We start from the raw sequence: 27,374 nt of genomic DNA on the forward strand, positions 1-27,374 counted from the left end.
ACCACGGAGACACCCATGCCCCCTCCCGTTTCTCATCCTTAGAGGCTGTAAACTACAATTCCCATCAACCGATTTCCTCTGCTTGAGGGCAAGTTATCTAAATGTGACTCGCCGGCAACCGAAACCCTGCCGCAGTGAACTGTGGGAGTTGCGGTTCACGGCGTCGCCTCAGTTTTAGCTTCGGGAAGGTTTAGAACTACTAATCCCGTGAGCCAGTGGGCTTTCTCCTGCCCACAGAGAAGCCGATTCTTCTTGGCCCCATCAGCCTGTGCCTGAGAGGTAAGAGAGGGCGGGGGGAAGGAAGAGGAGGCGGGATCCGGGCGCTGCGTTGGCTGAGGCCTGGCACCAAAGGGGCGGCCCCGGCGGAGAGCGGACCCAGTGGCCTCGGCGATTATGGACCCAGCCGAGGCGGTGCTGCAAGAGAAAGCACTCAAGTTTATGGTGAGGAGACGGTGCAGGCCGGGGAACGGCGGAGGCGGTGGCGTTGGCGGCGTTGTTGAGCTCGGGCCTGGGCCGCCAGCCCACTGCCGGACCTGGCAGCGAGACCCTGAGCCGAGGCTGGCGGCAGCGCGGCTGGAGGGACGGGATGGGAGCTCCGGAAAGGAGGCTGGGGGTCGCGGAGCGGACCCAGGGGTGGGGGCAGCAGCTCCGCCATCTTGTGGATGAGAGGCCAAGTGACAGCGGGAGCTTAATCGAGGAGGGGGCTCCTGGCGGCGCGCGGGGCCCTGGAGGGAAAGGGGCGTGGGGACAGTTACAGAAGAGCGGAGGGAGCTCTGTGGAGAGGAGCCGTGAGGCCGCTGGCTGGGCCTTCCCTGTGTCAGGGTACGGGTAAGGCCCAGGGAGGAGGTGCAGTCAGGACTGGGGAAGGGGAGCGCGGGATAGAGGGCAGACAGATATTGTGGGTAGAGGGGAACGGGCAGGACTGGATGCAGATGGATTTAAGGGTGGAGGAGGGAACGCTAGGGCTGGTGACAGGCTTAGAGTTTTGTAGAATGAGGAGGGAGGATTAGCCTTTGCCTTGAAGGTGGCATCCCAGCTTGGCCAAACTAATGTTGACAAACTCTGGAAGGGAAGAGGCCTCACTAAAGAAGATAACGACTGGGATTGAAGACCTAGGGCTATAATGACAGTCCCTGGGAGGGGAAGAGGATGTTTACAGTGAACTAGAATTACAAATGTCTGGGAGAGGGATACATAGTCTACTTTTAAAGGATAAAATAAATACTATAGGAAGGACAAGGTGATGAAAAGTAGAAGGAAACAGGGGTACCGGAGATTGGGGGCAAAATGAATGTCTAACGGGGTAAGCAAAACAAAATTTGAAGCTAAATTGTGAGACCGTAAAATGTGGAGACCAGGTGCTTTGTATCATTTTCTGGGGAAGGAAAGGCCGTGGAGAGTTGCAAAGACCCATAAGAAGGGATGATATCAGTCGAGAAATTCAGGAGATAAAAAGGGTGGAGGTAGGGAAGAAGTCAGGGATAAGTCAGGATTTGTGATTACCCATCAGTTTTAGGTTGAAGCACAGTGTGGGCAAAAATTGGATTTTGTGGGTGTGTTTAAACCCCTTGGAACCTCTTTAACTTTGTATCATGCTTTTCTTTTTGCTATGCTTATCTATGGCAAACTTGTATAGTCTGATATTTGATGCTTTTAATCTGATGCTTCTTGTATATCCTAGGTGTAAAACCAGGCTTTGTGGTTACAACTAAAGAATGATGGAATGCATAGACTTTAACAGGTAGCCTTAGGGACATTGATATTATTTGCAGTCAAGTCTTGTAATTTCAGAAGTTATTGTGACTTGTCACTCCAAATCTTACTCCTTTGCTTAAAAAATAGTTATTTTGTATCTTTGCCTAAAATACCATAACAAATCCAAATAAAAATGGATACTAACTTAATTGTATTTTAGGCTTTTAAAGTGCCCCATTTAGAGGGAATGCTTTTTCAGAAACTAGTCAAATTTACTAAAACTTTATTTTGTATTAGTGTTTTCAAAAACACCTAATTAAAGTTCAAGGGTATCATTAACAAAATTTCATTGACCCTGAAGAAGGTTCTTGGATTTCTGCCCACTGTTAAAATTCTAAATATAAAGAAGAGACCTTGAAATTTTACTGGACTTTAGAAGTAAGTGAAAGTTACTAGACTGAAGTCAGAAAACTGGTACTGCTTATTTTTGTTTTTCTACTCAGAGGGATGATTTTTTTTTTTTTTTTTTTGAGACCTAGTCTTGATCTGTCACCCAAGCTGGAGTGCAGTGGCATGATCTTGGCTCACTGCAACCTCTGCTTCCTGGGTTCAAGCGATTCTTCTGCCTCAGCCTCCCGAGTAGCTGAGACTACAGGTGTGGACCACCACGCCCAACTAATTTTTGTATTTTTAGTAGAGACTGGGTTTCACCATGTTGATTAGGATGGTCTCAATCCTGGTGGCCTGCCCGCCTTGGCCTCCCAAAGTGCTGGGACTACAGGTGTGAGCCATTGCGCTCAGATGAGGGTTGACTCTTAATCCTAATCCTGACACTTGCATCAGATTTATTGAATAATGTGATTTACAAATCATAAAAAGACATTATGAGATCATCCTTTTTACTCTCAGACTTCAGCCTAGGAACATTCTCAGCTGCTTAATCTCTGCTTTGTACCAGTGAGTTATGTTTTGATAATGGCCTCCTAGTTGAGTTAAAGTAGATTTGGAGATGACTGTGCAACAGTTGCAGCTTTTAGGGCACCATGCATTATTAAATCTTGAATCAGTTTCCATAGGGAGAAGCCAATTTTTTCTTTAATTTTAGTACTTTCGTTATTGACCTTGCCTGCTGTTTTGGCTGCTGTTTTACAAAAGGTCAACTCGAAGAGGGTCACCAGAATGACACCTTAATAAAAGAAACAGAGAATGAAGAGTTTGAGATTGGGTATTCTCTTTCAGTGCAGTAACAGTCTTAGGAATCTAAGTAAGTCACAACTTCCTTTGGTGCCATTTACCCTGTTAGAGTATGTCTGTTTATTCAGAGTCAATTTTAAGAAAGGAAGATGGTTGAGCATGGTAGCTCACGCCTGTAATCCTAGTACGTTGGGAGGCCGGGGCGGGTGGATTACCTGAGGTCGGGAGTTTGAGACCAGCCTGGCCAACATGGCAAAACCCAGTCTCTACTAAAAATACAGAAATTAGCAGGGTGTGGTGGCAGGCACCTGTAATTCCAGCTACTTGGGAGGCTGAGGCAGGGGAATTGCTTGAACCTGGGAGGCACAGGTTGCAGTGATTCTAGGTTGCCCCATTGCACTCTTGCCTGGGAGACAAGCGAAACTCCGTCTCAAAAAAAAAAAAAAAAAAAAAAAAGAAAAGGAAGGAAAGGAAGATACTTGAGCTAGCATCAAATAATTAATGCACAGTACACATGGAATAACTATTCTTTTAATCTAACTGACATTTTTGTTAGTATTTGGCTTTGTTCTGGTCTTAACCTCTCCCTCAATTGTGAATCACTAATGACAACTTTTATACAGATGCCATAATTTCCGTAGTTTAAACAAATATAAAATTGGTTTAAAATGCCAAAATGAAATGGATACTCTCACAGATTTGCTCATTGCTGTTAACATGCTTTGATAAGGAATTTTACAATAAAATCCTATTAATGAGACTGTTGATTCAGAGATAACCATAAATCACACATGATCGAGACTTAAAGCTTACTGTTTTGCTTGTAAAAAAAATAGTTTAAGCAGAATGTTTAGCTTTTAAAAGCAAATAAATGATATTGAAAGCAACCGTTTACATTAAATAACTTATGTGCTAATGTCTCTCATTTAACTTTAGCAGGTCCTCAAGGACCTTTCCTAATACTTCTTTGGTTAACAAAAGTATAAATGGAAACCTAGGAAGAGAAATGAAAATGATTGTGGGAATATAGGCCCCAAAACACACACACACACACACACACACACTCTCTCTCACTCTTTCTCTCTCTCTCTCTCTGGCGCTCTCGCTCGCTCTCTTTCTTTCTCTCTCTCTCAATATAGGGGATGAAAGGACAAGCTGAGGAGGAATTTGAACTTTATTGTTATTTTTACCTTTAAGACTGGGTCTTGCTGTGTTGCCTAGGCTAGAGTGCAGTCATAGCTCTCTCCAGCCTCAGACTCCCACGCTCACGTGATCCTCCTGCCTCAGGTTCTCAAGTGGCTACAGGCACACACCACTATGCTGGCTAATTTTTTTTTTTCTTTTTATAGAGACGAGGGTCTCCCTTTGTTGACAGGGGCAGTTTTGAACTCCTGGGCTCAAGGTCCTGCCTTGGCTTCCCAGTGTTTGGATTACAGGCGTGAGCCACCTTGACTAGCCACATTTCTTGTTAAAAGCAGGGTAACTGTATTCTTTTTTTTTTTTTTTGAGACGGAGTTTCGCTCTTGTTACCCAGGCTGGAGTGCAATGGCGCGATCTCGGCTCACCGCAACCTCCGCCTCCTGGGCTCAGGCAATTCTCCTGCCTCAGCCTCCTAAGTAGCTGGGATTACAGGCACGCACCACCATGCCCAGCTAACTTTTTGTATTTTTAGTAGAGACGGGGTTTCACCTTGTTGACCAGCATGGTCTCGATCTCTCGACCTCGTGATCCACCCGCCTCGGCCTCCCAAAGTGCTGGGATTACAGGCTTGAGCCACCGCGCCCGGCCTTGGGTAACTGTATTCTTATCCAGCTAATCCCAGAATCGAGTAGGGTAGCTTGAAACTGGGATGAAATAATTTTAGAATGTATATAAGTTTTATTTGTAGAGCTGGTAAGTGAAACAGTATAAAGGGTAAATATTTGCTGTTTAGCAAATGATCTCAAAACTTAGCATCTTAAAAAACCAATTAATTTTGCCCCTCAAGTCTGATGGTTTTTCTGCTTTACTTGATGTTAGCTGAGGTGTGGGCATGGCTGCAATGTTCAGAGTGGCCACATTCATATGGCTAGCCGCTGGCTGAGAGTTCAGCTAGGGATAAAGACCTTCAGTTCTCCTGTATATGGGCCTTTCTCTACCTGGCTGCTTGGATTTCCTTAAAGTGTGGTGGCAAGGTTCTAAGGAACATTCCAGGAGACAGGAAGTAGAGACTGACAATCGTCTAAGTCCTAGATTCGGAAGTCCAAGAATCTCATTGTTGGTCACAGCCAGTCAAGGCCAGCCTACGGTCAGGCCTGACCTCATGATCTGCCCACCACTACCTCCCAAAGTGCTGAGATTACAGGTGTGAGTCACCACACCTGGCCTTGAGTTGGAATTTCTTTCTGAAGCCTTGCTTCTTTCTGCAGTTTGGCTTTCCTTTAAGGGAGTCTACTTTTGCATTCCTGCTCCTAGGCTTGTGACCTGACCTGATGCTGTCAATTACAGGACAACACAGAAGTGGAAGAAATTTTTTGTGTTTTGTTAATACAGTCAGCCACTAATAGCTAGCAGCTATTCTGGTTGGCCCTTCGTATTTGTGGGTTTCAAATCCACTGATAGTTCATTGCAACCTCTGCCTCCCAGGTTCAAGTGGTTCTGCTGCCTCAGCCTTCCGGGTAGCTGGGACTACAGGCATGCGTCACCACGCCTGGCTAATTTTTGTATTTTTTTTTTTTTTTTTTAGTAGAGATGGGGTTTCACCATATTGGCCAGACTGGTCTCAAACTCCTGACTTCAGGTGATCCGCCCACCTAACCCTCCCAAAGTACTGGGATTACAAATGTGAGCCACTGCACCCAACCAGGAAGTTTGTTTTAACTGAAGAGCTCTTTAGCGGCTTCATAGAAGAAAGCTTCATTATTAGATCTTGATAAACAGATTTTGACAGACATCTCTTGGAGGTAGGCATTCAAGTGGTGGCCAGAGTGGAAGAGTGACCGGTCCGGGTTTACAAATAGATTTCCTGATTATTTAAATTACTGATGAAGTGCAGTAATACTTTACCGTTGTCACAGTATTATATCAGTTAGCTATTGGAGTTTAGAATCACAAAATACCAGCAGCTTACAACGGTAGGTATTTCTCATGAGATTGTGGGTTTGATCTAAGTCATCCACCGGGCTTACTCAAAGTCAAAAGCCGAGAGTGAAGTAGGGGAGGGAGTAACTTGCACAATACTACAGTGACAGTAATCTACTTCAGTGATCTAGTACAGTTGATTTAGAGAAGAATGGTAATATGCTTATTATGACAACTATTGTGCTTGCTTGCTTCTTTCTGCTCTCCATTGTTGGCACTATCCTGATAGCACTTTTTTATTTTGTTTGCTAAATAATATCTGTTGATTGGATACTCCTAGAATCGCAATGTAGTACAGCATATTGCTTTTCTTCATGTTATGTAGAAAAAAAGCAAAAATAAATAATCAGAATCATAACAATTCCACAGCGATGCCCAGAAAAGTTCAACAATATCACAGTGCTATTCTGTCTTTGGGAGTGATAAGCTTGATGTCACTGGAATGGCATTTGTAGCAGAATTTGAACTGTAACAGAGTTTGTATCAAGGTCATATATAATCCAACAACTCCCTTGGTAGCAGCTTTTCCGTCTCTTCACTGCACCTAAACCTAAGGTTGCAAAGATCTGGTGCTGATATATATATAGATGTCTGGAAAACTTTCATGCTTTCACTGAAAAGTCATAGAGACAGACATCCAGGAATTATAGCATGTGGATAACTATTTTTGTAGCACAGATTCATAAATCCTTATATGCAGGAAGTACTACACCAAACTATTAATGCGGTTATTTGTAAGTTGTTGGATTATGGGTAATATTTCAATATATTTAATGGTATTCTGAAAATATACTAGTAAATACACAGGAAAGCATTACTCAGGTGAATTTTCTTTAATTCTTTTTATTTTTTTGAGTTGGAGTTTTGCTGTTGTTGCGCAGGCTGGAGTGCAAGAGCATGATTTTGGCTAACTGCAACTTCCACCTCACGGATTCAAGCGATTCTCCTGCCTCGGCCTCCCGAGTAGCTGGGATTACAGTCATGTGCCACCAAGCCCAGCTAATTTTGTATTTTTAGTAGAGACAGGGTTTCTCCATGTTGGTCAGGCTGGTCTTGAACTCTCAACCTCAGGTAATCTACCTGCCTCAGCATCCCAAAGTGGTCAGATCAGAGTCATGAGCCACCATGCCCAGCACTTTTTAAATTTTTTGTGACAGAGTCTCACTCACTCTGTCACCCAGGCTGGAGTGCAGTGGTGCAATCTTGGTTCACTGCAGCCTCTACCTCCCAAGCGATTCTCCTTCCTCAGCTTCTTGAGTAGCTGGGACTACAGGTGTATACCAGCACACTTGGCTAATTTTATATTTTTATTAGAGACTGGGTTTCACCATGTAAACCAGGCCGGTCTCAAACTTCTGACTTTAAGTGATCCACCTGCCTTGGCCTCCTGAAGTGCTGGGATTACAGGTGTGAGCCACCATGCCCGGCCTTCTTTTCTTTAATTCTTTAATGTTTTCCAGACTTTCTACAGTGAATATATATCATAATGGGAAAAAGTAAAATTTAGTATATCTAGATATGCATTTATAAAACAAATACCCAAAATGATCATGGACTACATTGTAGCAAGTATACTGGCCAGTGGGTTGACAGTGGCTGCTTGAACAGACTCCTCACTCTGAGCTCCAGTTTTCTTAACCAGAAAATGCCTCTTGTTAATTTTACCTACTTAAAAAGGGCCTCTCTCTGTTTTTCTTTCAGTTCATCTTAAATTCTAAATTGCCATGTATAAGTAAGGCGTTGTCAATTTACACAATAAAACCTCTTTATGTATCCAAGATTTTTATAGGAAATTTAGGACCATATGATCCTAAATTGTGCTGGAGTACCACATTTTCTGTTAAGTAGTACTTGACAGTAAAGTGTAGGAAGAAAAAATCTGGGTTGACAAAGTGAGGTCATGATAATGTGCCTGTAATGTAATTTGATTAAAAAAAAATGTGAGCCTGAACTGATTGCAAAGCATTGTTACATGTAGGGGAAGACATTATGGGGGCAGAAGGGGGTGAAGATACAGAGTTGAATAAAAATTCTCTAGAGCTTCACAATCTAATGAGATAGGCATTTATAAATATCTCTTAAGGCACACTTTGTTAACTGCTAAAATAGTGACACAAAGTGCTGTAGAACTTAAGGGAGGAAACAGGAAAAAAAAAGTAAATTGAGTTAAAGGAAGGAGAAATTAGTTTTAACTGCTCATCTTTAGAAGCTTTTTTTTTGAGACAGAGTTTCGCTCTTGTACCCAGGCTGGAGTGCAATGGCGCGATCTCAGCTCACTGCAACCTCCGGCTCCTGGGTTCGAGCAATTCTCCTGCCTCAGCCTCCCGAGTAGCTGGGACTACAGGCGTGCGCCACCATGCCCAGCTAATTTTTGTATTTTTAGTAGAGATGGGGTTTCACCATGTTGACCAGAATGGTCTTCATCTCTTGACCTTGTGATCCACCCGCCTCGGCCTCCCAAAGTGCTGGGATTACAGGTGTGAGCCACCGCGCCCTGCCTGAGCCACTGCATCCGGCCTTAGAAGCTTTATAGAAGAAAGTTTTATAATGCGTCTTGAAGAATAGACAGATTTTGACAGACTTGTGTCTGAGGTGGGCAGTTCCAAGAAGAGGAAGTAGATTGAGTAAAGGCCAGGACATCAGAAGTTGGGCAGGTGCAGTGAGTTATAGGTGAGTAAATAGGTATAATTTGAGCGAAAGGTGTACATAGCAGATAAGAAGGAAAATATAAATTGGAGGCCTGGGGAGTTTGGACTTAATCTACTTAGGTTAGATTTTTTTTTTTTTTTTGAGATGGAGTCTTGCTCTGTTGCCAGGCTGGAGTGCAGTGGTGTGATCTTAGCTCACTGCATCCTCCACCTCGCAGGTTCAAGCGATTCTCCTGCCTTAGCCTCCAGAGTAGTTGGGACTAGAGGCGTGTGCCACCACGCCCAGCTAATTTTTGTATTTTTAGTAGAGACAGGGTTTCACCATGTTTTCCAGGATAGTCTCAATCTCTTGACCTCGTGATCCATCTGCCTTGACCTTCCAAAGTGCTGCGATTACAGGCATGAGCCACCGCACCCGGCCTAGCTCTATATTTAAGAAGAGTATTCTAGTGTACTTTATGTATGTGTCAATGTGAGCTTTTTTACTAAAGTAAAATATATATATACAAATAATTACATATTTTTAATATGTACAAATAATTATATATAGCTCAGTGCGTTTTTACCTAGTGAAACACATCTGTGTAACCATTATCTAGATCAGGAATAGAACTTTGCCAGCACTCCACAAGTTGCCTTCATGCCCCCTTTATTAACTCCCTGCTCCCAAGGAAAACCACTATCTTATACTATCTATAGATTAGTTTTACCGTTAATGGTATTTAAGCTCACCTAAGTGGAATCATTCCAGGGTGTATTCTTTAGCGTCTGGCATCTTTTGTCCCACGTTGTTTGTAAGATGATTAAGATGATTCATTCAGGTTGTGGTGGGAGATGTGGTATATTTATTCTTGTTAATGTATTCCACTATGATTATTTAGTCATTCAGATTAGTCATTCTATTTTTGATGGACATTTGGGTTATTTCTAGTTTTTGGCTACTTTAAATTGTGCTGTTATAATCTTGTACACATCTTTCCTTAAACATAGGTACATATTTCTGTTGGGTTTGCATTTAGGAATGGAATCCCTGGGTCATGGGGTATGAAAATGTTCAGCTTTATGCTATGGTTTGGATATAGCTTGTTTGGCCCCACAAAGTCTCATGTTGAAATTTGATCTCCAGTGTTGGAGGCGGGGGCCTGGTGGAGGTGTTTGGATTATGCAGGTGGATTCCTCATGAAGGGCTTGATACCAACCTGTTGGTAATGAGTGAGTTCTTACTCCATTAGTTCCTGCCAGAGCTGGTTGTTTTAAGAGTCTGGCACCTCCCGCCTCTCTCTTTTGGTTTCTCTCTTGCTGTGTGATTTCTGCACATGCAGCTCCTCTTCTCCCTCCACCATGAGTAGAAGCCTCTTGAGACTTTCACCAGGGCAGATGCTAACACCATGCTTCTTGTACAGCCTGCAGAACTGTGAGCCATATAAACCTATTTTTATTATAAATTACCCAGCCTCAGGTATTCCAACATAAATGGACTAGGACATGTTAGTAGATATTATTCAACTGTTTTTCTTTCTTTTTAGAGACAAGTCTTAATCTGTTGCCCAGGCCAGAGTGCAGTGGCGTGATCATGGCTCACTGCAACCTCGAACTCCTGGGCTCAGGCTATCTTCCTATTTTAGTCTCCTGAGTAACTAGGACCACAGGCATGTGCCACCACACTCAGCTAATGTTTTTCATTTTATACTTTCTTTAGCAGTGTATGGAAGTCGCAGTTGTTGAACATTCTTGCAGAGTCTCTTAATATCGTCTTTTTTGAGGCTAGGCATGGTGGCTCACACCCGTAATCCCAGCACTTTGGGAGGCCAAGGCAGGCGGATTGCTTGAGGCCAGGAGTTCGATCCAGCTTGGCAAATGTGGTGAAACCTTTCTTCTACTAAAAGTACAAAAATTAGCTGGGTGTGGTGGCAGGTGCCTGTAATCCCAGCTACTCAGGAGGTTGAGGCATGAGAATCGCTTGAACTGGGAGGTGGAGGTTGCAGTGAGCTAAGATGGTGCCACTGCACTCCAACCTGGGCGACAGAGCGAGACTCCATCTCAAAAAAAAAAAAAAAATAGGGCCAGGCAAGGTGGCTCACGCCTGTATTCCCAGCACTTTGGGAGGCCAAGGCAGGCAGATCACCTGAGGTCAGGAGTTTAAGACCAGCCTGGCCAACATGGTGAAACACCATCTCTACTAAAAATACAAAAAAAAATTAGCCGGGTGTGGTGTCAGGCCCCTGTATTCCCAGCTACTCGGGAGGCTGAGGCAGGAGAATTGCTTGTACTTGGGAGGCAGAGGTTGCAGTGAGCCGAGACCTTGCCATTGCACTCCAGCCTGGGCAACAAGAGCCATAGTCTGTCTCAATAATAATAATGATAATAATAATTTCTTTTTTGTTGTAACCATTCAAGTGGATGATGGTACTGTCTAACTGATTTAATTTGTATTTCCTTAATGACTACTGTAAACAGGCAACTTTTTAGGTTTATTAACTGTTTAGACATACTCTTGTTAAGTGTTTATTTAAGTCTTGGCCTTTTTTCCCTATTAGATTATCTTTTTTTTTTTTTTTTAAGAAATGGGATCTACAATTAGGAGAATGGCATTTAAAAAAAAGAGAGAGAGAGGTAAGATCTTGTTCTCTTCCCCAGGCTTTGGAGTACAGTGATGTAATCATAGCTCACTGTAGCTTCCAACTCCTGGGCTCAAATATCCTCCCACCTTGGCCTCCCAAAGCGCTGAGACATGAGCCTCATTATTTATTTTGATGCCTGAATTGCTCCCTATTTGGCCAGTGGGAACTGCATTCAAACTGCTTCCTTTGTTTTTTGATGTGTTACCATCAATTATTGAGCATGCATTTTCTTTTTTTTTCTTTTTCTTTGTTTTTTTTTTTTTTTGAGATGGAGTCTCGCTCTGTTGCCCAGGCTGGAGTACGGGTGGCGCGATCTCGGCTCACTGCAACCTCTGCCTCCCGGGTTCAGGGGATTCTCCTGCCGCAGCCTCCCAAGTAGCTGAGACTACAGGCATGCACCACCACACCTTCCTCCCTCCCTCCTCCTCCTCTCCCTCCCCTTTCTCTCTCCCTCCCCTTTCGTCTTTTTCCCCTCTCTCCCCTTGAGGCTTACTGCAGCCTCGACCTCCTGGGCTCAAGCAATCCTCCCACCTCAGCCTCCCCAGTAGCTGGGACTACAGGCGTATGCCATCAAACAGTGGCTAATTTTTTTCGCATTTTTAGTGAAGATGAGGTTTCTCTGTGTTGTCCAGGCTGGTCTTGAGCTCCTGGGCTCAGGTGATCTCCTCACCTCAGTCTCCCAAAGTGCTGGGGTGCTGAGGTTACAGATGTGCACCACTTCATTGAGCCAAGATGTTGATTTTATTTGTATACATACACACACACACACACACACATATATATATACACATACACACACAATAAGCTTTATTTAAAATTTTTATTTTAAAATTTATTATACATGTAACATAAAATTCTCTTTTAACTATTTAAAGTGTACAGTGCAGTAGTGTTAAGTAAATTCACACTGTTGTGCATATATAATCTCTAGAACTTTTTCGTCTTGCAAAACTGAAACTCTATACCCATTAGACAATCAGCTACTAGCAACCACTATTTTATTTTGTTTGTTTGGGGTTCCCCCCAACACCCAAGACAGAGTCTTGCTCTGTTGCCCTGACTGGAGTGCAGTGGCGTGATCTCAGCTCACTGCAACTTCCACCTCCTGGGTTCAAGCAATTCTCCTGCTTTAGCTTCCTGAGAAGCTGGAACTACAGGCATGTACCACTACGTCCAGCTAATTTTTGTATTTTTAGTAGAGACAAGTTTTACAACATTGGCCAGGCTGGTCTGGAACTCCTGACTTCAGGTGATCCACCTGCCTCAGGCTCCCAAAGTGCTTGGATTACAGGCATGAGCCACTGTGCCTGGCCTTCTAATTTTTTTTCTCCTATGAATTTGACTCCTAGATATCTCATATAAGTACAGTCATACAGTATTTTCTTTTTTGTGACTAGCTTATTTTATTTAATGTCCTCAAATTTCATCTATGTTATAGCATGTTCTATATTTTTTTTCTTTGAGACAAAGTCTCACTCTGTCACCAGGCTGGAGTGCAGTGGCACAATCCCAGCCCACCACAACCTCTGCCTCCGGGGCTCAAGTGATTTCTCCCACCTCAGCCTCCTAAGTAGCTGGAACTGCAGACGCCCACCACAATGCCCAGCTAATCTTTGTATTTTTAGTAGAGACGGTGTTTCACCATGTTGGTCTGGATGGTCTCGATCTCTTGACCTTGTGATCTGCCTGCCTCTGCCTCCCAAAGTGCTGGGATTACAGGCGTAAGCCACTGCACCTGACCAGTGTTATTCCTTTTTCAAGGACGAGTAACATTTAATTGTATGTACCACATTTTATTTGTCAGTGGACACTTGGCAAGCTTCTACCTTTTGACCTTTGTGAATAATACTACTATTTGCATATGTTATAAATATCTCTTCAAGTCTGTGAGAAGTTTTATTTACCATTTGCATTTAACTCTGCAATCCATCTGGAATTAGTTTTTGCATATGTTATAAGGTAGAGGTCAGCATTCTTTTTTTTTCTTCTCCATGTCAGACAGGTAATGTGCCTATGTAACAAGGTTTGAGGGGAGGCACACCTCATACATGAGGATGAAAACCCAACCATCATGTTTGCAAACTACAAAAGGATCAGAATTCTTTTTTTCCTTTTCTTTATATATGCAACTTCTTCAACACTATTTATTGAAAAGATTATTCTTCTTCTGTTGCATTGCAGGGTCACTTTTGTCATATAAGTGTCTCTATATATGTGTGGGCCTGCTTTTGGGATTCTCTCAGTTGCTCCTTTGGTCTGTTCTTGTGCCAATACCACACTGTCTTAATTGCTATATTTTTATATAATAACAATTCTTCATATCTGATAGTATATGCCTCTCAGCTTCTCCCTCCCACAAGATTGCATTGATTATCTTGGCCTTTTGCATGTTCATGCTGTTCATTAGAATTAGCTAGACTGGGCATGGTGGCTCATGCCTGTAATCCCAGCACTTTGGAAGGCCAAGGTGGATGGATCACCTGAGGTCAGGAGTTTGAGACCAGCCTGGCCAACATGGTGAAAGCTCATCTTTACTAAAAATACAAAAATTAGCCGGCCTCGGTGGTGGACACCTGAAATTCCATCCACTTGGAAGGCTGAGGCAGGAGAATTACTTGAACCTGGGAGGCAGAGGTTGCAGTGTGTGAAGTTTGTGCCACTGCACTCCAGTCTAGGCAACAGAGCAAGACTCTGACTCAAAAAAAAAAAAAAAAAAAAAAAAAAGAATTAGCTAGTCAGTTTCCACAAAACATACTTCTATGATTTTTATTGGAATTGCATTCAATCTATATGTAGGTTTTGGGAGAGCTGAGATCTTAACCCTATTGAGTTTCATAGTCCATGAAAATGATGTATCTTTTCATTTATTTAGGTCTTGAATTTCTCTGTATAGAGGTCTTTATATATCTTTTGTTAAATTATTCCTAGGAATTAGATGTTTTTAGGTGTTATTTAAAAAATTTAATCCTCTTTGTTGCTGATAGTGCAGAGGTTTTAAATCTGAGGTCTGTGGCCCCAGTACAAGCTATAAACACTTTTTATACTTTTTCCTGAAAGATCTGTAATTTACATTTGAATCTGATTTCCACTAAGGGCAATAACAAAGATTAAAGAGCACTTTAGTGCTTTAACTTAGAGTAGATTGGACTAGGGAGGGGGAACAGAGAGAGCAGAGAGACCATTTAAAATATGTAATAATATAGGCAAGAGACTGGGCTTGAGCTAGGGCAGTAGGTATGGAAAAGGAGGAAAGACATTCAAGGGTATTCTGGAGACAGAATGAGTAAGGTTGCTGAGCGTAGGGTAGAACAAATGAAGAAAAAGGGCAAAATAGAGCTGGAATCAGTCATGTTCAAGGCAATTAGAGGGTTACCAAAGCAGTAGGTAGATAAGGGAAAATGAGTATTTGGCGGGTGAAGATAGTGGGATAGTCCCTAACTATAATAAGGAGACTTTAAATTTAAAATATATTCACATAAATAAAGATGGGCAAAGTGATAGAATATATGAGATTTGGAAGGTAGAAAGCTGGATGATGATGAGATGGGAATTTATTATATATTATTTTGTACTTTTTTGTATATTTAAAAGTATCCATAATTAGAAAAGTTTATCTGCATAAAAAGTAGACTGAACTGGAGTTTTCTGGACTAGCTGTACTCAAACTCTTACATGAGAGAAATATCAGAATTTGGGTTTGAGTAATTTTATAACCACTGTCTATTAGGGACACAGTTTTATCAAAATCTGACAGATAAGGAGGCACAAAGCTATAGAGGCCAGGTGCTGTGGGGTGGCTAGGAGTTGAAAAGAAATTGAGCTAGGCAGATGGAGCATGGTATCTGTTGGCAAGTCAACCAGGTGTATGGACTTAGGGAAATTTAGCAAGGGAAGGTGATATGATTTGGCTCTGTACGCACCCAAATCTCATGTCTAATTGTAATCCCCAGTGTTGGAGGTGGGGCCTGGTGGGAGGTGTTTGGATCTTGGGGGTGGATTTCCACCTATGGTGCTGTTCTTGTGTGATAGAGTTCTCACAAGATCTGGTTGTTTAAAAGTGTGTGGCACCTTCTCTGCCCCCCTCTCTTCTTCCTGCTTCGGCCATGTAAGATGTACCTCCTTCCCCTGTGCCTTCTGCCGTGATTTTAAATTTCCTGAGGCCTTCCCAGAAGCAGAAACAACCAGAAGCAGAATCCACTATGCTTCTTGTACAGCCTGCAGAACTGTGAGCCAATTAAGCCTCTTTTCTTATAAATGACCCGGTCTCAGGCATTTCTTTATAGCAGTGCAAAAATGGACTCATACACTAGGGTATACTTTCAGCTGGAGAATAATGGCAGGGAGTCTGGGGCAGATATTCTGGGGAGACCAACAGGCAGAAAGCATCAGTGAATACTAGAAACAGGTGGCAAAGCATTGCTTCAAGCTTGAACTCAAAAGTGGAACTGGGAAATCTAGCAAGGAACTAAGTAATTGATTCATTCAATTCATTCGTTTATTCAGCCTGTACTAATTAGTGCCTATTGCAATGGTTCTACACTTTACTCTGTATAAGAATTATTTGGAATGCATGTTAAAATGTAGTACAGATTCTTAGTTATTTTTCCCTCCTCTTCCTGTTTACTTGGTATGTCTAAAAAATTGGCATGTTTAACAAGCATATCAGATGTTTCTGATGCTGGTATTTCTCTGGATAATGCTTTGACAAAACATCTAGTTCACTGTGTGCTGGCCAGTATATCAACACAGGGAAAGTGTGGGAAATGATGTGGCTAGAACCAGAGTGAAGGTGAGGCCTTGTACTTGGGGAAGGAGCTGCATTAACTGGAATCAAAAGTGTTGACAGGCCAGGTGTGGTGGCTCATGCTTATAATCCCAGCACTTTGGGAGGCTGAGGTGGGTGGATCATCTGAGTTCAGGAGTTCGAGACCAGCTTGGCCAATGTGGTGAAACCCCGTCTCTACTAAAAATACAAAATTTAGCTGTGCGTGATGGCCCACGCCTGGTAGTCTCAGCTACTTGGGAGGCCGAGGCTAGAAAATTGCCTGAAACCACGAGACAGAGGTTTCAATGAGCTGAGATTGTGCCACTGCACTTCAGCCTGTGCAACAGAGCAAGACTCCATCTCAACAAGTGATGGCAGAATGAGACAAATATGGCTGAGGCTTTGACTCTCTGAATTCCAACTAGTTGGTAATAAGTTGGTTTCAGAAAATTTACTTCTGTAGGCTGTTTGCAGCTAGAGAAATGGTGAACTATGCGAGTAGGAAAATAAGAAAGATATGACACTTAAAAGAGGCATACCTAGTGAAGGACAATAGCCACTCTGGTACTACATTAAAATCACATCACAATAAAACTCATAGTGCTTCCTAGTACTATGAACAGTACTATGAACTATGTGTATCATCTTCATTTATTTTAAAGATGCTGTGACTGGTTCCTCAGCTCATAATCACCATCAGCCATGGCATCTTTACATAGATAGAGGAAGGAGATGTAATTCAGTACAATTAAATACAGTAAATGTAAAGGTGCTTTATAGGTCATACATGTAAGGTGGTGGTGCTTTTACAACAACATTCTAACACTAATTCGTGCAGACTCCCAAAGTTTATTGAATAGGCATTCAATTCTCATTCCATTTTACTTTTTTTTGTTGTTATTGAGACCAAGTCTCCTTCTACTGTCCAGGCTGGAATGTGGTGGTGCAGTCTCAGCTCACTGCAACCTCTACCTCCTGGGTTTAAGCGATTCTCCTGCCTCCGCCTGCTGAGTAGCTAGGACTATAGGCATGTACCACTATGCCCAGCTAGTTGTTTTTTGGATTTTTAGCAGAGACATGGTTTCATCATATTGGCCAGGCTGGTCTAGAACTCCTGACCTTGCGATCCGCCCGCCTTGGCCTCCCAAAGTGTTGGGATTACAGGTGTGAGCCACCACACCAGGCTCCATTTTACTCTATATATTCATTCATGCCTGCTATGTGCAAATTTTTGATTCCAGTTTTTTTTTTTTTAATGAATGTACAGTAAAATGGACTTTTCTTAGTATATACAGTTTTAGGAATTCTAATATGTGTAGATTCATGTAAACCACAATCAGAATAAGAGCAGTTCTGTTACTCCCCCACAAAAAACTCTCATACTGTTTTTCCTCCTCTGACCCCTACTCCCTCACTTCATGTTTTTGAGAATGTCAAATAAATGGAACTGTGCAATATGAAACCTTTTGCTACTGACCTCTTCCATTCAGCATAATACCTTTGAGCTAGATTAATCCATTTTGTTGCATGTATCGGGAGTTCGTGTCTTACTATTGTTGAGTGGTATTTCATTGTGTAGTATACCAGACTTTGTTTATTCACTGATGAAGGACATTTGGTTTGTTTCTGGTTTTGGTGATTATAAAGCTACTGTAAGTAAACACTTGGGTATAGATTTTGTGTGAACGTTTTCAGTCCTTTAAGGTAAATATCCATGAGGAGAATTGCATGATAAATATATGTTTAACCATATTAGAAGTTGCTGAACTATTTTCCAGAGTGATTGTACCAGTTTGCATTCCCACAAGCAATGTGCAATGTGTGAAAGTTCTAGTTGATCTGCATCTGTGTCAGCATTTGGGATTGTCAGTATTTTTAATTTTAGCCATTTTAATAGGTGTATAGTGATACCCTACTGTGGTTTTAATTTGCATTTCCCTAATGTATTCCTTGGTTCTTGATGCCTTTATCAATGGAGGATCCAAAACAAAAGATAATACATTGTCATCAGAAAAAATATTTGTTGTGCCTAACTAACATTCTGTGAAAGACTTCATGAATATTTTTAGAAAGGAGTTGTACTATTGAATATTCATGGTTTTTCAATGAAGTTTGAGGTACTCTGAAACCTATCTGCAGAGTTTTGGAGTAAGCCATATGACAGTGTGAATAAGAGTGACATCAGATCATTTTTTTTTTCTGGTGGCCTTTGGTGTTGTGTAGAACACTTGTAGGCTTTAGTAAACTTAGGAGAGGCTGGGCACGGTGGCTCACGCCTATAATCCCAGCACTTTGGGAGGTCGAGGCAAATGGATCACCTGAGGTCAGGAGTTTGAGACCAGCCTGGCCAACACGGAGAAACCCTCTATTAAAAATACAAAAATTAGCTGGCATGGTGGCCAGCATCTGTAATCCCAGCTACTCAGGAGGCTGAAGCAGGAGAATTGTTTGACCCCAGTGGCAGAGGTTGCAGTGAGCCCGGGTTGTGCCACTGCACTCCAGCCTGGGCGACACAGTGAGTCTCCATCTCAAAAATAAATAACAAACGAACTGAGGAGATAGGATGACCAGATTTTTTTTATATGCACATACGTATTTTTTTAAGTAAAGGAGAAATAAGTGAGAAACACTCATGGACACTGTGATCAAGATCATGAACAAGATCATGATCTACATTTACTGATTTCATTTTCCTGGTAGCATAGATCAATGGTATGATTTTAGTAACTCTTATTCAGGGAAATAATTTAGATGAAGGCAAGGAAGGCTTTCTCTTGAGTAATACATTAATTTGGTCCCATCTATCTCTTCTCCCTTTGTAAATCATCCCAAGCAACAATCTATGTTATAAGAAGCAAACTAAATGATTGCTAATTAAATGTTTAGTGTTTTTTTAAGTTGGTTATTAGCTTGAGGTTAAATTTGTTTAATGAGTGAATATGGAAGAATTATGTTTTTCACATTTGGAATGCATACTTGCTGATCATTGGTATGTTACTCCCATTTTATGAAGCTGGAACATAATTTCCTTCTTTTTAATGATTGTGAGTTTTACAGTTATTGAATCTTTGTTTTGGTGGTGTTAGTCATGTCAGTACTTTATTTGCTACCAAGTTCTCAGTTAGGAAACAGCCTCCCAATTATGATTTTTTTTTTTTTTTTTTTGAGACAGAATCTCACTCCGTTGCCCAGGCTGGAGTGCAGTGCTATGATCTTGGCTCAACTGTAATCTCTGCCTCCGGGGTTCAAGTGATTCTCCTGCCTCAGCCTCCTGAGTAGCTGGGATTATAGGTGTATGCCGCTATGCCTGGCTAATTTTTGTATCTTTAGTAGAGACAGGGTTTCACCATATTGGCCAGGCTTCTCTCAAAACTCCTGACCTTGTGATCTGCCCACCTTGGCCTCTCAAAGTGCTGGGATTACAGGCATGAGTCAGAGCCACTGCACCCGGCCAATTTTTCTTTTTCTTTTTGAAAAGGAGTCTTGCTCTGTCACCCAGGTGGAGTGCAGTGGCATGATCTTGGCGCACTGCAACCTCCACCTTCTAGGTTCAAGTGGTTCTCCTGCCTCAGCCTCCCAAGTAACCTAGAGTACAGGAATGTACCACCAAGCTCGGCTAATTTTTGTATTTTTAGTAGAGACGGGATTTCACCATGTTGGCCAGGCTGGTCTCAAATTCCTGACCTCAAGTGATCCACCCACCTTCACCTCCCAAAGTGCTAGGATTACAGGCATGAGCCACCTTGCCCAGCCTTGATTATAACTTGTTTCCATAGTAAAACATCCGCTTCGAAGTAGTATTCAGTAATATATTGAAATTACAAATGGACTGTCAAGCAGTGATTCATGTTTAGTGTTCAGGGTAATAGAAAAGGTGACTTAAGTAGAAGAACATTGATATATCTGTTTTTAAATTGCACCTAATTACAATGACAACTTATAAAATCTATTTCCTCTTCTCTTGGAATGTTGACTAACTATAAATTTCACATGATTTAAAAACAAATAATTTAAAAGGTGGTCAAATGAATTAATTGTAAAGAATTCTGCTTTATCAAATTTTACCTGTAATCATATAACGGCATGTATGGCATTTTGAAAAATCAGAAAGGATTGCTTCCACTTACATCAGAGTTTGAAAGTAGAAATTCTTTTTAGGTAGGTATGTGCCACCTTTGATTATATGGTAGTCTTCTGAATGTGGTCCCCTTACCTGACACATGCCCACCTCATCAATAAACTACGTAGCATCCTTAGGTTTATATGTGGTCATGTTACAAAGGTTTTCTTAAGTACTCTTAATGTATTTCACTAATGTCTTGTGGAAAAATATAATCTTTTGAAAGCATTCATGTTAAAAAGAATTAGACATTAAAAATGTGATTTATCTCGTTAGGAGCTGTTCTCTTTCAATTTGTCTTTAAAATGTAGGTATGGTATATTCATAGTAAGGGATCAACTCAGACTTTGGTTTAAATGTGTTATAAATTATAGTACGGGAGCCTGCATAATATACTACATTTTTTTTTCCTAAGAAGCTTCTGTAAATGGTTCTGTTAAGTGTAGGAATGTTCTGATGATTATCTTTTTAATTAAAATGAGAAATCTTTGTTTAAAGTGGTACTCGTTTTTTTACGGCCTGTTACAGTCTCTGTAACAATCATTTCTTAAGTCTGAACGTTTTATTTCCAGGAATCCATTTATATAAAACTATGTTTAGACTTAATTAAGGAACGATTCTTACAAAGCTTGTAAATAGCCAGGAAAAAAGGGACCGAAAATAAAACTGACATTCACATTTAACAAAATGATTGTTACAAGGTATGTAATAAGCTATAAAAATACAATAAAGCCCTTTTTATAAGAGTTCATATTTTTTGATCCTTGTTTTCAAAGGTATTTAAGAAAAATATCAAAGCTCTGCAGAGTGACATCTGTTTGCTGAATGGACTAGTTACTTCTTTTGTTTGTAACTGACAATACAGGAGTTCTACCTGTTTTGTTAGTGTGTCTTCTTTGAATTACCTTGTAATCAGTTTATATTGGTAGGTAAATTTTACATTGTACTGTAGTGAAAACGAGACCTGGTTTTCTGGTTCTGCTTTCTAGATGTCATGAGATGTTGGGCATGTTGCTTAACCTCTTTGAGGCTCACTTTCCTCATATAGAAAGCAAAGATAATAATGCCTACTTTTGTATCTCAAAGAGCTGTTATGAGGAGTAAATGCAATTATTATAAAAAGAACAAATAATTTTTGAAATTATAAAAGACTGTAAGCATCCAGATCATGTGTCTCTTAAAGATGAATTTGATTTAACAAGCTCTTTTAATTAGCAAACTTCCTTCTCTTGTTTATGCACTCTGTCATGTATATATGTATGAAATGGTGCTATTAGTTTTCCATTTCCTTGTCCACTAAGTGATTGAAACAATATTGGCATAGTGGAAATTACACAGGAATTGGAGTCAGAAGACCTGGTTTCAAGTCCTATCTTAATTACAGTCATGCACGGCTTAATTATGTTGATACATTATTAGAAATATATTGTTAGGTGATTACGTTGCTGTGTGAACCTCATAGACTGTACTTACACAAACCTAGATGGTATACCTTACTATACACCCAGGCCATGTGATATAACCTGTTGCTTGTAGGCCGCAAACCTGTACAGTTTATTACTGTACGCTGAATCCTGTAAGCCATTGTAACACAATGGTAAGTGTTTGTATCTAAACATATCCAGACATACAAAGGGTACAATAAAAATACAGTGTTATAATTTTATGGGACCACTGTTGTGTGTCTGACCATATTTGACTGAAATGTCATTAGGGGGCTCATGACTGTATTTTTACTTATTCTCTAACCTTATTCTTGGGTGGTGATAATGATAATAAAAATAATATTAATGCAGCCAACACTTTTAGCTCAGTATATATCATGTAGGATTCTAGACACTACGTATATTAACTCACTTGATCCTCTCATCTTAATGGGTATGTTTTATTATTATCATCCTGATTTACAAAGGTGGAAACTAAGGCACAGAGAGGTTAACTTACTTTTTCAAGATCAAACAGTTTGTAAATGGCACAGCTGGTATTCCAGCCCAGACATTCTAGCTCCAGAGTGAGTGTGCTTAATCATTGTGCTGTCTTAATACTGTTCCTCAATTTCTTCTTCTCTGAAACGAGAATAACAATAACTGTTCTGTCTACTGGGTTGAAGATCTAGTAAGTAAATACACATAAAAGCACTTTGACATCACAGTGTACCATAAATATAAGTTATATGCTGACTTTAGAATTAACATGCACCTTAGAGTAGGTATTTTATAGTTTTTTTTGGTGAGTGAGAGATGTTATCTTTTGACTTATTTTTGAGAAATACAATTTTGAGGAGAGCTGTGGATGGTGTCATTCTTTTTTCAAATCTTCAGAAAAATTATGAGAAACACGATGATAACTCATATACCCATCACCTGGATCATCTAATTGTTAACATTTTGCCACATTTGACTTTTCCTAATATATAGCTTTACTTTCTAAATTATTTGAGAGTTGCAGACATGATATTTCACCTTTACTTCTGCATGTATTTTCTAAGAACAAGAGCATCCTCATTCCTAACCTCAATACAAGAGTCCACTCAGGAAATTTAACACTGATAACCTTTTATTATTTAATATATAAAAACCTCTAGCTGTCCTAAGAATGTCTTTTTTGGCCGGGCGCGGTGGCTCAAGCCTGTAATCCCAGCACTTTGGGAGGCCGAGGCGGGTGGATCACGAGGTCAAGAGATCGAGACCATCCTGGTCAACATGGTGAAACCCTGTCTCTACCAAAAATACAAAAAATTAGCTTGGTGTGGTGGCACGTGCCTGTAATCCCAGATACTCAGGAGGCTGAGGCAGGAGAATTGCCTGAACCCAGGAGGCGGAGGTTGCGGTGAGCCGAGATTGCACCATTGCACTCCAGCCTGGGTAACAAGAGCGAAACTCGTCTCAAAAAAAAAAAAAGTCTTTTTTTTTTTTTGGACGGGGTCTTGCTCTGCTGTCGAGGCTGGAGTGAAGTGGCATGATCTTGGCTCGCTACAACCTTTACCTCCTGGGTTCAAGTGATTCTCCTGCCTCAGCTTCCTGAATAGCTGGGATTACAGGTGCCTGCCACCACATCCAGCTAATTTTTGTATTTTTAGTAGAGACGGGGTTTCACCATGCTGGTCAGGGTGGTCTCAAACTCCTGACCTCAGGCAATCTGCCTGCCTTGGCCTCCCAAAGTGTTAGAATTACAGGTGTGAGCACATTTCTTTAAAAAAAAAAAAAAATCCAGGACCCAAGCACATGTTATATATAATATCTCTTTAGTTTCCTTTAATTTACAGTAGTTCCCTAATGCTTTTTATTCATGAAATTGACATTTTTGGAGTGTGAGATAGTTTTACAGAATGTTCCTCATTTGGATTTGTTTGATTGTTTTTCCATGATTAGATTAGGGTAAAACATTTGGCAGGAGTGTAATACATGCTGTTTTTTTTTTTTTTCTTAGTGTACTACATCAGAAGGCATATAATGTCAGTTTGTTCCATTATTAGATTGTTTGATTATTAAGGTTGTATTCACTAGATTTATCTGTTATACAGGTATATTTGTAAGTATTCAGAGGAGTAAACTTGGAGACTATGTAAATATCTTATTTCACAACATTGTTTCACCTAATAGTTTTACCATCCATTGGTGATTCTTCTGTGGTAGTTTTAAAATCAGCTTATTTATTTTTAGGTAGTTCAAAATAATTTTTTTCTTTCTCAATTTTGGAATGGTGACTGTTTACTATTTTGGAAGGACATTGCATGGGCTTTGTCATCTTTATTTTGTTTTTGAACTCAGACCAATTAAAATGTACTTTTTACATTATAAAAAAGATAGAGATAACTTTTATCTTTAGTGGAAAACACTACCAAAGCTGCTTAGAGAATTGGGTTACATTTTTAAGGGCTTTTTATAACAAAAAGTACATCAGAATTGCCTAGAGGGCTTGTTGGGCCTTCCCTGGAGTTTTTCTTTCTTTCTTTTCTTTTTTTTTTTTTTTTTTGAGACAAGGTCTTGCTCTTTCTCCCAGGTTGGAGTGTGATGGTGCTATCACAGCCTACAGCAGCCTAGACCTCCCAGGCTCAAACCATCCTCCCACCTTAGCCAGGATCCTTAGTAGCTGGGACTATAGGTGTGCACCACTATCACACCTGGCTAGTTTTTGTATTTTTTGTGGAGATGGGGTTTCATCCAGGCTGTTTTTTGTACTTTAAACCTGGGTTGGGGCCTGAGAATTTGCATTTCCAACTAGTTTCCAGGTGATGCTGCTGGTTCTGGGACTACACTTTGAGAACTTCTGTGGCTTGTATAAAGCTTCCTTTTTTGGGTCATTTTTCTTTCTATATTTTCTTTATTTTTATTTTTTGAGACAGACTGGAGTGTAGTCATGTGATCATACCTTATTGCAACTTTGAATGCTAGGCTCAGGGAACCCTTTTGCCTCAGCCTCCCAAAGTGCTGGGGTTACAGGAATGAGCCACTGTGCTGGCCTTGGGCCATTTTTCTACTTGTTTGCTTTTTTGAGTAGATATGAGAATAATATGGATATAGTATAACAAAGTAAGTTGAAGTTTGTATTAGTGGATTTTGATAATTGTTGGGAAAATTTTGGCAATTGACTAAATTACTTAATAGGATTTCATTAACCCAGCTAATTCAAAATTATCTGTGTTGTAATGAAAGTGGTTATAGGCTATTTTAGGTATCTATTTATTTATTTTTTTAGAGATGGAGTCTTGGTATGTTGCCCAGTCTGGACTCAAACTCTTAGGTGCAAAAGTGATTCTTTTGCTTTAGCCTCCCAAGTAGCCGCCGGTACTACAGGCATGTATCACCATGTCCTGTCTAGGCTATTGTAAAACTTATTGTAGCATTTATATTTATTGAATTTTCTTTTCTTTGCTCAATGAAGTAACCAAATTAGGTATCCATAATGTTCAGTTTGTGCTTTCAGTATTTAAGTAATCTCTGATATGCTTTAGCAAGTTGGTTTTGTTAAGTCTGTGCAATTAGTAAAGCAAGTGGCAAATTTGTTTCGTCATAGAGATTATTTTCACTTTTACAGAAGTTGGGCATCAGCCCTCCTTCCTTGATTCCCCTATTAGGAATACTATAAACATCAGAGAGAAGAAGATGACCTTAATATTCACTTCCCAGGCTAAATCACAGCCTTGAAGCAGCTATTTCTTCACGCCCTGATTAGTGCCAGTACATGCAGGTGGATATTTATATTATGTAGCCAAACTGATCTGCTTTTGCAAATTACTTGCCAGTCAGCAGAACTATAATTTCTTATGTGTAGTTTATGGTAAATTATAGTTCTAGTTAATAAATTCTGTGTGTTTTTTTATTTTTTGAGACAGACTGGAGTGTAGTCATGTGATCATACCTTATTGCAACTTTGAATGCTAGGCTTGAATGTGTTTTTTTAAAGTATGTATTTATGAGGTAGGAGTAGGAATCAGTCACCAAATTTTGGCCAGAGTAGCAGTTGACTAATAGCTTTTTTCAAAGGCTAAGGTTTGGACTAACAGCCCAACTAATTAGCAGTAGGAAAGAGTTAGATCTTATTTTTCAGGTGATTTGAAAATATACACGGGACCTAGAAAGAGTGGGTTCTGATGGAAAATTCCTAAGAAGAGATTATTTTTCTTATTGAGAAGTAAAATATATTGCAGTTAAAATTTGAGACTTTAGAGAGGCTTAAAAAATAGGAAGATCAACTGAGAACAAGACATTGAAGGTTTTGAAATCATGGGGCACTGTTTAGCTGAGTTTTTTATTGCTTATTTGAAGCCATGGAGTTCTAAAAACTTTTAAGGTGAAACTGAGGCCAGATTTGGTGGCTGTCACCTGTAATCCCAGCACTTTGGGAGGCTGAGAGGGGAGGATTGCTTGAGGCCAGGAGTTTGAGACCAGCCTGGTCAACATGGCAAGACCCTCATCTCTACAAACAGAACAAAACAAAACAAAATTAGCCAGGCCTGGTGGTGCAGTGGGCTACTTGCTTTGAGGCTGCAGTGGGCTGTGTTTCTGCCACTGCACTCCAACATGGAACACAGAGTGAGACCTTGTCTCTAAAAAAAAAAAGTGAAACTGACTTTTACTGAACTTCGATGTAGGATAGAATAGATGAATTAGAAGGAAGCAAAATACTGTTTCCTTAATAGGAATGTCATTTCCGTTATCCAAAATGTCACTAAATTTGCATGGAGTCAGAGGATTTCAGAGTCGAGAAGGCTCATCTAATTCAAGGCTTTTTTTTTTTTTAATGTAGTTTTTCTACTTTCTTTTTTTTATGTGTGCCCATTCTACATGATAATTCAAGGTTTTTTAGCCTTTTTTTGGTTATGGACTTCTTTCCAGACACACACACACACACACACACACACACACACACGTTTTATACAAGCACACACGTTTTATACAGAATTTCAGGAGGTTCAGAGATCCCTGAATCCTATCTATTGACCCTAGGTTAATGTTTTTGGTTCTTGCATAGTATATTTTTATTTAAAAGGCTTTGCTGATAATAATTATTTTAATATAACTACTTGTGACTGTTTTAATAAGGGTCTGACTATAAAACCTGAGCTTCATCATAAAATGTCATTTTGAGAAGCTAATGAAATGTTGAGTATGTTGCCTGGTAGTGTCATGAAAAATGGTAGAGAAATGACTTGGCCAGTAGTTATCAAAAATCCTCCCAGAACATCCTGTTCTTATTCCCCTAGCTATTCAAGCAAGCAGCCACAATGAATCCCTGTCTATGATGATGTAATTTTACTTGTCAGGATATGTGGACAGATACACATAAATCCTTTGATTATTATCTTACTGATACTTCCAGGACCTTTCTATTTTTATCAGTTTTATTAAAGATATAGTATGACCAAACAGATGCCCAGCAAGGTCAGTTTACTCTGTGAGTACACCCTGCATCTAGCAGCATGTGGAATAAACTCTATTCTATCAAGGTCAGCCTTAAACATTGTCAGCATGTTCATTTATTTATGCTCTGCAGTTCTGGGGAGGCCTGGGAAACATTTATCTTCTCTTTTTCTTCATCTTCTTAAGGTGTCAACACTGAGAATGCTATCTATCTAATTAGCTCATTCAAGAGAGACTTTTTTTGTGAGAATTTTACATCAGCAGTCCACTTTGGCCAGAAGACCTGGTTTGGATTTTATCTTATGTATCCCACATGCCACTTAGAAAAACAGTTTTTATGAGGTATCA

The 27,374-nt window shown here is 40.4% G+C and overlaps 1 protein-coding gene and 1 non-coding gene across 7 annotated transcripts in view; one reads left to right on the forward strand and one right to left on the reverse strand.

The window, feature by feature from the left end:
* The first annotated feature begins 283 nt into the window (after positions 1-283).
* The window catches only part of BTRC (beta-transducin repeat containing E3 ubiquitin protein ligase), a 198,185-nt gene continuing 171,094 nt past the window's right edge, over positions 284-27,374 (forward strand). For all 6 annotated transcript variants that reach the window (XM_074382768.1, XM_074382770.1, XM_039465153.2 and 3 more), the window contains exon 1: positions 284-441. Coding sequence is in view for 4 of the 6 variants with exons in the window: in XM_039465153.2 (XP_039321087.1) it covers positions 394-441 (48 nt within the window). In the remaining 2 variants the exon portion in view is untranslated. The remainder of the gene's footprint in view (positions 442-27,374) is intronic.
* LOC120362582 (small nucleolar RNA U13) lies at positions 13,271-13,372 on the reverse strand. Its single transcript, XR_005578440.1, has one exon. It is a non-coding gene; the product is annotated as a small nucleolar RNA U13 (small nucleolar RNA).

The sequence above is a fragment of the Saimiri boliviensis genome, chromosome 12 (assembly GCF_048565385.1).
Source record: "Saimiri boliviensis isolate mSaiBol1 chromosome 12, mSaiBol1.pri, whole genome shotgun sequence".
Lineage (NCBI taxonomy): Eukaryota > Metazoa > Chordata > Mammalia > Primates > Cebidae > Saimiri > Saimiri boliviensis.